At 42.0% G+C, this 17,177-nt stretch overlaps 1 protein-coding gene across 1 annotated transcript in view; it reads left to right on the top strand.

Moving 5' to 3' along the window:
- SLC17A7 (solute carrier family 17 member 7) overlaps positions 1–17,177 on the top strand; it is a 170,204-nt gene that overhangs the window by 121,962 nt on the left and 31,065 nt on the right. The window contains exons 4-5 of the mRNA XM_089689002.1: positions 3,352–3,466; positions 7,934–8,021. Coding sequence (XP_089545128.1) covers positions 3,352–3,466; positions 7,934–8,021 — 203 coding nt within the window. The remainder of the gene's footprint in view (positions 1–3,351; positions 3,467–7,933; positions 8,022–17,177) is intronic.

The following is a 17,177-nucleotide window of genomic DNA, read 5'->3' as shown; positions in this document are numbered from 1 at the left end:
TTTTACATCAGAGGTTCTCCCAACACTTTCTAGGTCCTTCCATTACATCAAAGCTTCCCTTCACACCATACAAAACTCAAGGTGCTGTTCTGGGTCCTACGAGGAACCCACATGGCACCCCAAGGTTGAGAAACACTGTTTTAGAGAAATAAAACTGGAAACAAACAGTTACATTTAAGGCATGCCGTGAATGATAACTGTCATTGTTGCTTTTGCTTCCATCCGAAATGTCAAGTCATCAACTGGCTGGTGTCATAACTGATCAAATGTGCATATCTATGGCAACTGCAGATCAAACAGAGGCTAGGATGGCAGCATCCTTAGTTCTAAAGAATAGGAAGGGTTAGTTCTATTAGAGGTATTTTCATGTTCAACTAGCAGGTGGAGTTCTAGGCTCCTTTTCAGGTATTTGTCAGATCAGACTTACTGTATTTGTCCTTTGATTACGGAGGTCGATACCACAAGCCCCAATTTACACAGAAAAGAGATGCATTCCCATCTTTCCTGCAGGTACATCAAAAAAGAGAGTCTGCTGGCAAATAGCTTTTGCTGTGCTTTCTCTTTACCAGCCTTATAATGCTCTGTGAATCAAAAAGAAGATTTTATATAAATAGTATATAAATCCTCAGTCTCACAATGTATAAACACACAAGAAAAACTGCAATGAGATAAATATGTAGTCTGCCTTTGCTGCCCCTCCATCTGAAAATATTAACTGCTTTACTGTCATGCTAATGCTCTGGTTTCAGTGGATTCTGAGTCACTGACCTGAAATAAGAATTTAGATAAGGTATTTTGCTTTAGGGCTCATTCACACTGGCATTTAAATTTGTAGCACTATAGTAATCAATGGGTCCATACACATAGCTAGTTCTACATATGTGTGCCATGTTTTAGCAGGTTTAGTGTCCCTTTAAGTTTGGTACCTTCCTGTTCCCCATAGATGAAATTAGTGCCAATATAAATACCAGCTGTTGGTGGGGCCCAGGCAGACTGGGTATGGGAACAGGACACCCCAGGGCAGCAGCAATGTAACCCTACATCGTGCTCACCCAAAGAGCCCTGTGCTGAATTCCCAGAAGTGGCACAGATTGTGTGAAGACTAGTTGAAGTCACCTTGTCTACCCCTGACCTTCTACTGCAGGTGCTGTAGCATGGTGCATATGGCCTTGGGGGCCTCTGACAGAGTCTTCTATGTGTCACCAGAAACAAAGGTATAGATGAGGGAGCATGTCTGGCTGAGAAAAGCTATAGAAATGACATTTGGAAGAGAATAGTTGTATAATAATCAAATGACCTTGTTACCCCTGACCATCAGCTGCAGGTCCTGTGGCTCGGTGGTGGATAGGCTAAGGCTAAGAGATTTAGTGTACACTGAGAAGTGGCCCCAACTCTGTGGTGCTCCCTAGGATAAGAATGGAGGGAAGATTGCTAAATATGAGCAATTGTGCTCCGTACTGAAAGGACTACTGCAGGATGTATATTCATGCTAGTGGTACTCTGTTCCAAAGTCCTGTCAGTATGTAAAATGTGATATTTGGAAAGAAAATGTTTTGGAAACAAATGTGAAGTTGCAGTAAAGTGCTGAAAATGCATGTGAGTGTGAACATTTCTGTAGTACCCTCTAGTGTGCTACTTGAATAGTGTAGGTAAATCAATTGTGTATGACTCATGGTAACTGTGTGAGTCTGTGATTAAGGTCGGGTTACTGCAGGTCAAGCTGGGTGACTTAACAGGTTGGGACTCTGTCACCTCCACCTGGTTCTGGAGCACCATGGGAACATTCCAGAAGTCAGTAGGCGGAAGAGGTGGAGACCTAATCTGTATGTTTGTGGAAGTCTAACCAATCTCAAGTTTGGAGGCCATGGTAGAGTGGTGGACCAATCCATAAATATGGGATAGTCATGCTGACTGGGGAGTCGGGTGGAAGATAGAGTGCTGAGGAGACTGTCAGCGGCCTGGGAGGGGTCTCCTAGGTCTGCAGGGGGCTGGCCTCCAGGCTGGGATCAGGGTGGCTCTGGAGGATCCATTCAGCAGTGAGGCGTTAACAAGATCAAAGCCTGGGAGCAGTGGGAGCAAAAACAACAGAGTGAGTACATAAGCACATCCTGGGATTCACAAGAGGAAAGACTGCCTTACGTAGTAAGCTTTCAAAGGACAGTGCTGTGCTTAATCCTTTATCCTTGTCCTGAGAGATCTTCAGAGCAGCCAGGAGGGCTGGTAGAGTCTGCAGGCTGGGGAGCTGGGATCAGTTCTACAGGGAAGAGTAGACATCTCTGCATGTAGTTTACAAGAAGCTAAGTTGATTTCAGACGGGCTGCAAGTTCCTCACTTGTAAGGGGCTGTTGCTACTGATCTGCAAAGCCTGACGGCTTGCAAAGATAAGAACAGCCCAGGATCTGTTTCTGTAAATAGGAAGGAAGCTGTCCCCATGCTTTGATTCAATTAGGTTGGGCTTCCCATAATCCCTATTAACCTTTCCCAGTTATATTCCCCTAACAAAAAACAAAAACCAAGTTCATGGACTGTTCACTGACTGTGGATAAAAGTTTGGAAAATGCATGTTGCCTGGCTGTGCAGAGCTTAGGGGTACCAAGAAATACAGTGGCCCTCACAGGAGTAACGCTACACTCCCTTGTTTCATGTATTAGGCCTTAAGCCAGAAAGGTTTTGAGCAGCTCTCTGGCTGAAAGAGATGGATCCAAGATAGTGTCCACAGAGACAGGTATATGGGTGCGCTATTCAAGAAGCTAGACGACACTTGTACAGGTTGGCACCAACATCTGCCCAATCCAGGTCACCTACACACGTATGTATATCTGCATCTAAAAATGTGGGATACAGCTGTGTTCAGGGCTTTACATAACTGCAGATTTTACACATGTACACACGTGTTAACACATGTAAACGTGTATATGCGCTCACATATGAAGTTGCTAGAATTGTATAAACATAAGTAATTAAATGTGTATTTTATACTGGATTTTTTGCCAGCTCTGCTAGCAAGATCATGCATTCCACACATGCCTATACCTATGTGAATGAACCTTTAAGACCTCATGTTGATAGGCAAATGCAGCACACTTTTTGGTATATTTGAGAGATGCTTCGGAAACGGATGTGTGTCTTTACAGGTGCATCTGACTTGTAGCTGACCTCCTTCCAAGTTGCCTCAAACTGTTTTTGCATTTCCATTCATTGGTATAGAGAGAAAAGCAGTTTTGAAATAGAAAAAAAAAACAACTCTTTTCAAGAGAGTTATTTAAAAAGACATTGGCCAAACACTTTCACGTTTTGACAGCCTGTGTTGTAGGTATCCTATATCTTACTTTATTTATCTTTTCATTGCAGAGTGTTTGGATTTGCAATAGTTGCTACATCAACGTTAAACATGTTAATCCCGTCGGCAGCGAGGGTGCATTATGGCTGTGTCATCTTTGTCAGGATCCTGCAGGGATTAGTAGAGGTAAGTCTTTGCATGGCTTGCTCCAAAGATTTCCTTATGAGTAACAATGCACCCCTCTTTAGAAGATCCATCAGATTACAATGGGGCTGGCATATTGATTCTGGTGCAAAAAGGTCACCTTATTCCTGTCCACAACAACAAATGAGGATTCTTTTTTGGAATATTTGGAATAGAGAACATGACTGGTTCCTTTGTGCAACGATTACATTTTTTCCCAATATCCTTTGCAAAGAAAAATGTATAAGTCACTGTTTATTAAACCAATTCCCAGGTACCACTTACAACAAAAGTTGTAATTACAGCAGATACCTCCAAACTTTGTCACCTCTATGCTCGTACAGTGAATTTGTTTTTTTGTTTTTTTATTTCTTTTTTTAGCTCACTGCATTTTAAAAAAAATACCATTAAAGTGTTTGTTCACCTTTACAAAAAAAATGCATATGCAGATAAGGGGCGTTTGTAGATAAAAACAAATTGTCCTTGCTATAAGTGTAGGCCATTTACATACGGTACCTTCTGACGTCTGACTGAAATACTCCCAGGGCATTGCTAGGACATTGCTAAGTGTGATACAGTCATTATTGCTCACCTCCACCATCAAATGTTGAGCCTTTTTTTTCTGATTCAGACCCCCTCACATGCTCTTTCTCTCCCATGATGCAGTAGCTCTGAGCTCAGCGTTTGAGAGCTCACTCCTGTGAGCCTCACTTAGGCCTCACTTAGCAAGGTCCTAGCAATGCCCTTGGAGTATTCCAGTCAGGCTTCATGAGGTACGTAAATGGCCCACACTTATAGCAAGAGCGTTATTCAACTTTCGTCAGAGCTGCAAATTATGTTTATATCTGCAGATGCCCTTAATCTGCATAGGCAGTTTTTGGTAAATGTGAACTAACCTTTTAAGGGATCAGAAAAAAAAATGGAAATTGAAGCACTACAGCACTGCTAAAGCATCCACACACGACTTTATTCCAATAACATCATTATTCCTAATTTATAAGAACAGTTTACTGAATGGAATGGTACCAACTGATTGGCGAAAAGCAAACATGCTACCAATATTCAAAAAAAGGCCTGAAATATATACCTGGAATCTACAGACCAGTCAGCTTAACATCAATAATATGTAAACTATTGAAAAAAATGATAAGGGACCATATCCAAAAGTTTGCTGATGAAAAAGTATCATTAGTAATAACAAGCATGGATTTAGGCCCTGTGCTGATCACATGCATCCTCCCAAGAAAAAAAACAAAACCACTCTAGCAATGCACACCAAGTTGAGCATGTGCAGAGTTACTCCATATAATAGGATCAGGAGATGATAGGGGGATACTGGAAAAAAGGGAGGATCATAGAAGTCAAGATCAAACAGCGTTTTTACACAATGCAGAGGATTAACCCCTTAGGTTCCACAGTGAGTATAACAGGCATGCTTTACTGCATATACAGACTGATTTTACTGTTGTGGGTTTAGTAACACTTTAAGAGGGAATATGATAGTGATCCTTGCATGGTGACTCTAGCATTGGGAGGAAACGTTTTAATCATAGGTCTCTAAAGAAGACATCCAGTAAAGCAATGAAGTTGGAAAAGAAACAGTTAAATCTTAAAAGAGATGTATGGGCTGATTAAAAAAAAAATATATATACTCACTTAGGTGGAAGCAACATTGATCTGATGCTGCATCTGTACCCCACTGTCTCTGCATGAGAACAGAGTGATCGAGAACCACAATCGATCAATTCCCCCTTCCTCTCTAAGCAGAGAGCCATGACTGTCAGACTCCGGCTCTCTGCTTTGCCCCTCCAGCGCTCACTGGAGTGCTGGGCTGTGGATGGTGGGAAGGGCTGGCTTAGTCTCTTGGTGGATTGCTCAGAGTCTGAGCCAGGTGCTAGTCCAGGATTCTGGGTGAATCCCAACTGAAGCCTGCTGTCAGCTGAAAACAGGTCACAGGAGTGGAGAACTAACTGCTTTCCTGAGATCCACAGGAAAGTATAGCTATAAAAGCTTTGTCTATACTTCTCATTTAAACTGCAGAAGGGGTTCTTAGGATGATGTTAGAATGATGCCAATGTGGAATTCCTTTCAACAGTCAGTGGTGTCAGCAGAGAATGTAGATTAGTTCAAAAACCTTTTGAATGAGTTTCTTAGTGAACAAAATGTACAGGGGTATGGAAAACAGTAATCACACACACACTTCTCAGGTTCAACTGGATGAACCTGTGTCTTTATTCAACCTTACTAACTATGTAACAATGTAAAATTCAGGGGTGCAATCCAAAGAGTATCTATCACATTTTGAGGATCCAAACATGCCCCCTTATCAGGGCTTTATTGAGAACAATGTGAATGGATTGGAAGAGAACTGTACCTTTAACCCTGGTTCATACCAGCGTGACCTTTTATGCAATTTGACAGTTCCAAATCACATGACAAGTTGCACCCTATTTGGAATCATTCGAATTGGTGCAACTCCAACTTTGCAGCGCAGAACTGATTTTGAAAAAAGGTTCCTGCACTATTTTTGGTGATTTCATTTGCAACTTGCATAGATATAAAATAGATATGAATTCGCACTGACCAACGGCTTTGAAATCGCACTGCATCAAGTGAAGTAGCGCAATTTCAAAGCCGCCTTCAGTATGAACCAAAGCCTAATGTTATTTCTTCTAGTGTGATTACAATCACAGGTCTTGTCAGTAGCCAGTTTAACAGCAAACCTAAAGGTCAAGACAGTTGTTATCTATTAGTATCAAGGCTTCATCTAGTACTGGAGGCTGTCATTATGCAACTTCTGGAAGCAGCACTGAATCTGGAGCAGCCTAGCACTGTTTCTGGAGGTCCAGACTCATTGTGAGGTTAGCTGCCCTGACAGGCTTCCATCACAAAGGATATAACAGATTTCTTGCTTATGGGCATTGTATAATGCTGCACATTGTCTGTATAAAGTAATTGGTACCTACATGTTCTACGGAACTGCCAATTGGTGAACTCCTTTGAGAATTTCAATCAGAATGTTGCTGATTAATATATTTGTATGAAAAACATGAAATAATTATTCCCTAGAAAAGTAATAGGAAACGGAAACTGCAAATGTTTCTTATGTTAGTTGCTATATTGTATATAACAATATTGAGCCACTGGACAATATATTTAATATTTCCAACATGACCCCTTGTCAAGGTATGCAATATTCTGCCCTTGAATTATCTACTATCATTTTAATTTAAAACACACATGCTTAGTCAATGAAATATAAACTAATGCAGGCCATAGACGGGTCGAAAATCGACCAATTTTTCTTTAAAAAAACGAAAAATCGGTCGTTCAAGCGGCCAACGTTACCAGCAACGGTAAAAAAAATCGGCCGATTTTCATCCTGTCTACAGCCGGCAAAAAGTGTCCCTGCAGAGAGCTCCGCTATTTCTTTGACAGTTCATTGACATTTATAGCGGTTGCAACAATGTATCTATTTGTATCCATTTAGGATACAGATGTTTTTATTCAGAAACAAATAGATACATTGTTGCAACCGCTATAAATGTCAAGGAACTCTCAAAGAAATAGTGGAGCTCTCTGCAGGGACACTTTTTGCAGGACTGGAATTCCTCTTCTTCTTCATCCTCTTCTTCTTCTTCATCCTCTTCATCCTCTTCTTCTTCTTCATCTTCTTCATCTTCTTCTTCCTCTTCTTCTTCATCCTCTTCCTCTTCTTCTTCATCCTCTTCTTCTTCATCCTCTTCTTCTTCTTCATCCTCTTCTTCTTCTTCATCTTCTTCATCTTCTTCTTCATCCTCTTCCTCTTCTTCTTCTTCATCCTCTTCTTCTTCTTCATCCTCTTCTTCATCCTCTTCTTCTTCTTCATCCTCTTCTTCTTCTTCATCCTCTTCTTCTTCATCCTCTTCTTCAGCTTCTTCATCCTCTTCTTCATCCTCTTCTTCATCTTCCTCTTCTTCTTCATCCTCTTCTTCTTCTTCATCCTCTTCTTCATCTTCCTCTTCTTCATCCTCTTCTTCTCTTCCCCTTCTCCTTCTTCCTCTTCTTCTTCATCCTCTTCTTCATCCTCTTCTTCTTCATCCTCTTCTTCTTTTTTCTTCTTCTTTTTGTCTTCCTCTTGCAGGTCACTGCTCATGCGCAGATTTTTTTATCGGTAAAAGATCGGCCGATTTGCCCATCATTGCCGCGAAAATCGGCCGATCGGCAAAATCGGCCGATTTTTTCCAACTTTACCGATAAAAAAAATCTGCCAAAATACCGAAAAACGGCCGAACATTTAGCCCACTAACGATCCGAAAATCGGCCAATTTTATTTTCAGCCGAAAAATTGTCCGATTTTATTTTCGGCCGAAAAATCGGCCGATTTTCAACCCATCTATGGCCTGCATAACACAGCATTCTGTGAAGACACAGGTTGTATTCTAGACAGTTGTATTAAATGTGTATTAACAATCTGTTGTTGCAATTAAGGGAGTGACATACCCAGCGTGCCATGGAATTTGGAGCAAGTGGGCACCACCGTTGGAGCGCAGTAGGTTGGCCACAACAGCTTTCTGTGGTATGTCATTCAATACAGTTTACTCTGCTTGTCTTATTACACTACACGTCTTTACTGTACTCATGAGGAAGGTTTGCTCAGTGATAAAACTCACACAGAGTGAATGAGAGTGTGAACTATGTTTTTTTTTGTAAGCTACTGGAAGGCAAATTCTACTTGAAATTATTTATAAAGCAACCAACGAAATCTGGCTTTTCATTTCACTGTTTGTTAACATATATCCAGTGGTAAAATGGTCACTTTCAGGTGATTGTTGTAGATAACTATGATTAGCACATTATTATTACACTTTATGAAAGCTAAATAGGAAGAAATAAAAGACACAAATTAAAGTGGTTCTAAAAGCAGAAGATTTATCACCTTAATGCATTCAATACAGTCTACGTGTTTCGGACAATTAGTCCTTAGCCATTTCTAAGGACTAATTGTCCGAAACGCGTTGGATGTTTTAGCTATGTTTCCATAATAAAGAAATATACATTTGGACTTTATCCTGAGTGCCGGCCATTCCTGTTCTTATCTCTCTCCTCATTGGCTCACACAACAGTGGGAGCCATTGGCTTCTGGTGCTGTCAATCACAGCCAGTGGGCCAATGAGCAGAAAGCGGGGGTTGGGTCGAGACATGTCCTGTGTGTGAATGAACAATAGAAAGAAGTTTGCTATTGGGGGCACTTGGCAGGGGAGAGGAGAAAGGACTGCCTGTGGGAGATCCAAAAAGAAAAGGATCAGGGCTTCTCTGTGCAAACACATTGTACAGAGCAGGTAAGTAAAACATGTTTGTTTGGGTTTTTTTAATTACAACCTACAGAATCAATTTAATGCAGTTCTAGAAACATTAATACTTAATTAGGCTGGTTTTTTTTAATGCAAGCAGTAAACGTGTCAGCTGGTACCAGTTTCCTGCAGTATAGAAGGGCTGGAGTGTGAAAAGAGGTAGCAGCACAAGGAATCAATTAGGGTGCTGACAAGGGAGCATGCTCATGAGAGGAGAAGGCAGAGTGACAGAGGTAATCACTGAGCTGTTCCCCTTTCTCTGTTTTAGCTTAATAGGCTTTTCATTTTTATATTATAAATTATAATCTGAGTTTTGCTTTAAACTCTGTCAATCAGGTGTCAGAAATGAATTTTATCGCCACATAAAAGTATTTTTTTAAAACCCCTTTTACTTGTTTTAATCTGTTATTCTAAATAAACTTACACACCCAGCAAATCTATTGGCTTTTTTTTTATGATCTGCCACTCTGCCTCTGCACAGCAGGTCCAGTGATTCCATCTTTCTCTCTAATATCATTGACAGTTGGCTGTCCTTTCTTATTTCTTACAGCTGGCCCTCCAATGATGCACCAGATCCTCCTTCCGGTGCTGCCTTGTAAACTAATGCCTCCTAGGATATGATGTACATATCCCAGGAGGCTGCAGGGGCAGGATTATATTTAAAATTTGTCTAGGCAAGGGGCAGGTTGGGCTGGAAAAAAGGTAAGGGAAAAAAAGGCTGCTGTTTCAGATTGAAGGGAAAGTATGTTTTTTGAGTTATTATTTCATCCTTTACCCTACTTTTGAAGTAGCTTGCCTATATTGTTAGTGGTTATTATATACATTTTGAGATTTGTAGATCGGCCACTAGATTGACTTTTTATTGTCTCAATGCAACTACAGTGCCTTTTGTAATAACTGTTGAGATAAAGAAATGCTAGCAATGATTCTGAATGATAGCAATGTTTTGAATGATCTGGCTGATTCATCTTCTTGCATTTGTGAGGAAAAGCAGTAATGTGCAATCATTGTGTTGCACTGCAAAGCAGGAAAGAGCACCACCGGAAAGTACATTAAAAATGACAAATTATTCATAAAAAGAAGGTTTAAAAAAAACACTTATTTATATTACTGTTTACATCTTTCACAGGGTAACCGCCCAACACATGTCATGGCAGCAAAATCATGTCATGGCAGCAAAAGGGTGGGCTTTGATGACTACATGCCACACGTATGCGTCACTGGGTAGCCAATGTTTATGTGCTGAAAGTGAGCTTGCCAGTACGAAGACCTAGCTGAAAACAGCTTTCAGTCCGGGCTAAAGATCAGTAGCTGACGGGACCGGCTTCTGATCATGAGACCACTGTCACAGGCAGCAAGGGGTTAACTGAAATACAATATGCCATCCTTTTAAGCATTTTGCTTTACCGAATCAGATGTTAAGTGTCCTTGATTGACATTTTTGCATGTTTGATGCCAGTGCATACCATAGGTAAGATAAGGCTGCCTTCTAAAAATAGTCAGGCTCCTCATTGCTGCATAAATAATTCATGCTAATTGATTGGAAAATACAAAGTTTGACCTTTTTTGTGCATACGGCTATTTTTTGGTAAACTAAGGACACCTAAGTCATCTGTTTTCGAGAAATGAATTTGTCCCGTGATACATTAAAAAAATAATTTTACTGATCCTCCTTATTTTCTCTTACAAAATAGGAAGAATATTAATAGGTATATTGAGGGTGAGATAAATACAAATCAAATTGTCAGCCTAAGCATTTACTGTCTTTAGGTTATGTTACAATTGCCAGTTCCTGCACAGATCTAAGAAAAATCCATAAACTGCATTGCATTAACGTCCTGTGTTTATTGTCTATACAAAGTCTGAAAAATATTGTAGTGTTTTGTTCTCATTAATATTGCATATGGCAGAATAGATTTCAATAGTGCTTTATTAAGCAATACTGTAATATTTTTACAACACATCTATTTCCTTAGATAAAACATTCCTTGTTAGCATTTCTCTAACGTGATCTTTTTAGTTCTTATGGAAAAGGCCTATCTACTGTATGAAACAGAGGGCTGATTATAAGTGGCTTGGGGGTATAGGCAATTGATGTTGCAAGGCCATGTTGTAGTTATGCCAGTGCCATGTACACAACAACAAAGCATTTTTGAAAGTTTCACAGAGATAACCACTTTGTATCAGACATCATACATAGTGAAATCTGCGAAACAACTATTTCAATAATCCAATTACAATAATAAATCATTAATACTCTGTAGTGTAACTTGTGCTTCGAGCAGCACTTAAAGCAGAACTCCGGGCAAACAAGTAAATGCAAGGTTGAAATACATATATCAGAACTGCTTTACTTCTCAGAGGATTTGTAATTCTGTTCAGCCAGATTTGTGATCCAGGCACCCCTGCTCACTTTTTTTCTACAATATGAAATGCAGCTCTATGACTGTGATGCAAAGTGGTAGGGCTCTGATTGGCTTAGAGTGCTTCCTCTCTTCCATTGTGAGTACTGTTAGGCAGGGAATTACCAAAGGCTACTATGAGTATGGATTCTAGTATTTATGTAGGTTCTATGTGGAAATACATCAAGGGTTTTCAAATTAATACAGTTAATAAATGTAAAGTTATGTTCTTGGGGCCTTAAACCATGCATGCATCATACATTCTAGGAGGAGAACACCTAAGGAGTCAATGATGGAGAAGGATCTTGGTGTTCAGGTAGAATAGTGATGGGCCGAACAGGGCCAGATCTAGCCAGTCTGATATGGGGGTGCAGAGCAAACTGCTGGGATCCGCAGTTTGTAGGGCAGTGTACAGGGGTTTAGCAGGGCAGAGGATGGGTGGTCAGCAGTGTGGAGGACAGGGGTCAGTATGGTAGTGTATTGCAGAGGTCAGCAGTTTGTAGGCCAGTGTACAGGGGGTCAGTAGGGCAGAGGATGGGTGGTCAGCAGTGTGGAGGACAGGGGTCAGTATGGTAGTGCATTGCAGAGGTCAGCAGTTTGTAGGCCAGTGTACAGAGGGTCAGTAGGGCAGAGGACGGGTGGTCAGCAGTGTGGAGGACAGGGGTCAGTATGGTATTGCATTGCAGAGGTCAGCAGTTTGTAGGCCAGTGTACAGAGGGTCAGTAGGGCAGAGGACGGGTGGTCAGCAGTGTGGAGGACAGGGGTCAGTATGGTATTGCATTGCAGAGGTCAGCAGTTTGTAGGCCAGTGTACAGAGGGTCAGTAGGGCAGAGGATGGGTGGTCAGCAGTGTGGAGGACAGGGGTCAGTATGGTAGTGTATTGCAGAGGTCAGCAGTTTGTAGGCCAGTGTACAGGGGGTCAGCAGGGCAGAGGATGGTTAGTCAGCAGCAGAGTGTACAGGGGTCAGTATGGCAGTGTACAAGGGTCAGTAGTGCACAGGACATATAATATGTTTTTAAAGGCGAGCTTAGCCTCTAAACAGTATAAACAATTTGTAAACATTGACGATATTAACAATACTCATAATGAGCAATCTGAATGGCTTTCCAATTAAAAAGTCAAAACAGGATGACAAAATATGAGCAAGACTGGGATCATGAAAGACATGGGGCACCTTTGGAAAGAACAGGGAAAAAAGTTCTGTGGCTGGCCAGTGAGAGGGTCTTAAATTAACAGAATCTGTGTCTGCTGTATACAATGCACACCTATACCACACTCCTCATACCCACAAAATACTAAATACTGTGCCACAGCCGACAGTCTCAAAGACACAAATAAACCTCAGGACAAAGGAACATTTTTTTTTTTAATTCATTGTTTCCATTACTTATGTTTTTATACACACAAAAAGGATATTTTTGCTCTAGGCGGTCATTCTTGGATTAAAATTAATCTGCTTCAGTAGGGACCTGTTGAATTTCGATCCATATATGGGCAGGCTGGTTGTACAGAAGTCTATCTACCAATCGACTTCGGTACTATCAGCCTCTAGGAAAATTTCTGCACAATTAGCACCGCTGGCTATAGCTGGCAGCACTGATCAGTGTATTCTGGTAGCATTGAAGTCTCTTCGCTGTCAGAACACATGACCTCAGTGGGAGTGATTCCCCATCCACATTAAATTTGTGGATGAGAATCGAGTAATTTTTTTTTCTTATGTTCAACACATTGTCTGAGCCGCCTCACTGAGCCTACCTTAAAGAAGAACGCCATTAAAACCAGCAACTGTTGAGAAATTGAACACCTTGGTCAGGTCTATGTATATCTATACATAATGCACAGAGTACAGGGGTCAGAATAAGTAAATCCGTGATCCACCACCACCGAGTGGTTCATCCCTGTTGTATGCACATATTCAACTGACCTTTGTGAGTGCAATGCTTTTATTAAACCTTATGGTTTTTAATAATCTACACTTAGACCGGCGCCGTTGTCTTTCTCTTTCCTTGTTTGCCAGAGCTGCTTCACTCTTACACAGCTGGCAGCGAGTCCGTTATTAGTACCACTGGAATCTTCCATACCAACAACTTTGTACCAACATATGGACTATCTATAGGACCTTAGCCATTCGCAAACATATATTGCAACTATTGTCCTCCTCTACACACCACTATAGTGTTTTTCTTAGTGCTCCCCACCTCTATTCCTTGTAGAGTCTAGAGTGCCCCCTTACATCAGAGTCCAGCAGATTCCCTCCTTACATCAGAATCCAGCAAAGTGCCCCTTACATCAGAATCCAACAGAGTGCCCCCTTTCATCAGAGTTTGGCAGAGTGCCCCCTTACATCAGTTTGGCGTAGTGCCCCCTTACATCAGAGTTCAGCAAATTGAACCCTTACATCAGAGTTTGGCCGAGTGCCCCATTACATCAGAGTCTGGCAGTCAGAGCACATGACAAAGGGATTTTTTACAGGCACTTTATCTGTCTATGAACATTTTCAGATAGGAGAAAAGTGTCTGTTTTATACAAACTGTCTGTAAATTTATGGATGGTTGGCAACACAGGGTTGGGGTGTACACATACTGCCACTGTGATGTTTTGTGGCTGTGGAAGAAATTCTATACTCAGTTGCTTTCTGTGGGCACAGTGCCTGCTGATTGTGACCCAATTCCTCCCACACTGACACCAATGATGGGGCACTATTCCTCCCACTGATACCAATGATGGGGCACTATTCCTCCCACTGACACCAATGATACTTAACTTGCTGACCCCTGCTCCAGCCTGGGCTCGCTCCCTCCCTGTCCCATCTACAGCCAGCATACCTGACTGCAGCAGCATCATCTGCACAGTACAGATACTTACCAGTCAGCTGTCTTTCTTCTCCGGCCGCTCTCCTCCTCATAACTCGCTTCTCCAAGCTCCACCTCCTCGTCGGTGATTGGCCGCCTATGTGCCTCTCCTGAGCTACATTTAACAAATTAACTTGCGAGCCACCGGAGTAAATTGTGGAGTTATAAATACTAGATCACTGGTTTGTAAGCCCACTCTCATGTGATGTGCGTTTATCAAAAACTATTTTAACCAATAACCGCGCTCTATGATCCACTAAAAAGTGCTAAGTGCTTATAAATTAAGAATAAAAAATATAAATCAATCGTGATTAATTACATTATGTGACTAATTTCATATAAAAGGAATAATACATTCTCAATCCATTATTGTGTCACATGCAGATATTGTGCAAATTCTCCATTAATAAGCCTCCAATAAATTCATCATATAATTGTACAAATCCAAAAAATATGAATTATCAAAGTAAAAATTAAAAAATATAAAATATAAAAACATAAAATAAAAAAAATAAAAAAAAAAATCACACAAAAATATAACCCCCCAAAAAATATATAAAGTATACCAAAATTGTCCCAATGTGCAACAGTGAATGTTCAGCTTAGATGGATATACTCTCCTTCACAATGTAGATTGAATCTTTGGAGTAATGCTGAAAGCCTGTGTAACTGCAGGGCTGTGAGGGATACTCCCTCCTTTGATTCACTCCTTATTCCTCTGCCATTGTACTCCTCATAATTTACATGTAAGAAAAGAATATAGCATATGGTGCCTTATCTCAAGTATAAAAGAGCTTTAATTGTGCTTCCCAATGCACTCACATTTAAAACAATTCATATGCGCTTTGTATAAATACAAACTGCTGTGACTTTGCAGAGCAAACAAAGAAAGCGGTGTGTGTCCTCACACCTTCAGTACTCGCCGTATCACCATTAGAATGTGCGATGACGTCACTGCCCCTCCCCAACGCGTAGCGCTACAGGGATTTCGTAACTTCATCCGGGGGATGAGCTACAGTTCCAGCGGCCAATCACCGGTGAGGAGGCGGAGCTGTTGAGTGATCCCGGGGGTGTGGCCAGATGACAGGGGCGGCATGTCATCCCGCCCACACATCGCGGTCCAGGGAAATGTGGGTGTATCTGCATGTGGGCGGACCCACCTGGAGACAGATAGAGGAGCGGTGTCTCGGTTCCTAAGACCATCGAAAATATGTGTTTTCCGATGGTCTTAGGCAACCCCTGTGAAAGGGTCATTCGACCCCACAAAGGGGTCACGCCCCACAGGTTGAGAACCGCTGCCCTGAAGGGATGCTGGGGCTGGGCAGGAAGGGGTTAAACAGAAGCAGCACAAATTTATGAGTAATAACGCCATCAGTTTATCCAGCCTTCAGATTGTCGGCCATTCCCAATAATACTAAAATTGTCCCTGTGTGTTAACATAAACAGAGAGGGGGAGGGAAACAGATGGGGAGAGGAGGGGGAGAGATAAGGGGGGAGAGAAGGGAGAGAGATAAGGGGGGAGAGAAGGGAGAGAGATAGAGGGGGGAGAGAAAGGGGGGATATAGAGGGGGAGAGAAGGGGGGTATAGAGGGGGGTGTGATAGAGAGGGGGGCAAAGGTGGGGAGATAGAAGGGAAGAGAAGGTGGGGAGATAGAGGGGGGAGAGAAGGTGGGAAGATAGAGGGGGGAGAGAAGGGGGTGATAGAGGGGGCAGAAGGTGGGGAGATAGAGGGGGGAGGGCAAGGTGGGGAAGAGAAGGTGGGGGGAGAGAGGGGGAGAAAGGGGGAGATACACGGGGAGAGAAGGGGGGAGATGGGGGGGGTGACGATCGTGGCGTCAGAGCCCCAGCCCTTCTCACCAACTCGTGACCAAAGGACTAGCCAATCTAAAACTGTGCTGTCACGTGCGTAACAATGCCATGCCCAGCTGCACTATGCACAAAGATTTTGCAGCTAATGGACCACAATCTGTGTACCTGCAGTCTGAGAGCGATTGTTACTGGGTCAGGTTAATTACGCAATTAACCCTTCACACTGCCACCACCTCCTTTTTGTACAGAGAAAGAGGAAACTTGGCAATATTAGCAATACACTATGATGTTTGAATAATCATCTGTATACAGTTGTGTCCAAAATTATTCAACCCCCAATGCTGTAAAGGGGTTTAGGGACTATAGTGTACATTTGGAATTGTATTCAGAATCAAATCCTACAAGGACGTTGTAACTACCCAAATGCAACTAAAATGACATCAATTGTTTATGTAATACAGTAGTAAATGGTTCTTATGTGGTTTCTTCATTGCCACAATTATTCAACCCCTTAAAGACTACCACTCTGAAGAACAGAGGTTCATACAGGTGCTTTCCATCAGGTATTGAAAACACCTGTGGATGTCACCGAGCAGCAATCAAGCATAATAAGCACCAATTAGGCAGCTTTAAAATGACTGTGATACTCAGCTCCTTCTAGACATTTACTGGTGTGGTTACAAACATGGTGAAGGCAAGAGAATGGTCCAGGAAGACAAGAGAAGAGGTGATTTCTCTTCACAGGAAGGGCAATGGCTATAAGAAGATTGCAAAGATGTTAAACATACCAAGAGACACCTTAGGAAGCATCATTCGCAAATTCAAGGCAAAGGGCACTGTTGAAACGCTACCTGGTCGTGGCAGAAAGAAGATGCTGACTTCGACTGCTGTGCGCTACCTGAAGCGTAGAGTGGAGAGAAGTCCCCGTGTGACTGCTGAGGAACTGAGAAAAGATTTGTCAGATGTGGGTACAGAAGTTTCAGCCCAGACAATAAGACGCACACTGCGTAATGAAGGCCTCCGTGCCAGAACTCCCAGGCGTACCCCCTTGCTGTCTCCAAAGAATAAGAAGAGTCGACTGCAGTATGCCAAAAGCCATGTGGACAAACCACAAAAGTTGTGGGATAGTGTTCTGTGGACTGATGAAACAAAATTAGAACTGTTTGGGCCCATGGATCAACGCTATGTTTGGAGGAGGAAGAACAAGGCCTATGATGAAAAGAACACCTTGCCTACTGTGAAGCATGGTGGAGGGTCAATCATGCTTTGGGGCTGTTTTGCTTCTGCAGGTACAGGGAAGCTTCAGCGGTTGCAAGG

The sequence above is a fragment of the Staurois parvus genome, unplaced genomic scaffold (genome assembly GCF_062004578.1).
Source record: "Staurois parvus isolate SC_StPar_1 unplaced genomic scaffold, SC_StPar_1.0 ptg000465l, whole genome shotgun sequence".
Classification (NCBI taxonomy): domain Eukaryota; kingdom Metazoa; phylum Chordata; class Amphibia; order Anura; family Ranidae; genus Staurois; species Staurois parvus.
Note: the sequence above shows the minus strand (reverse complement) of the source record. Positions and strands in the feature narration are given on the sequence as shown.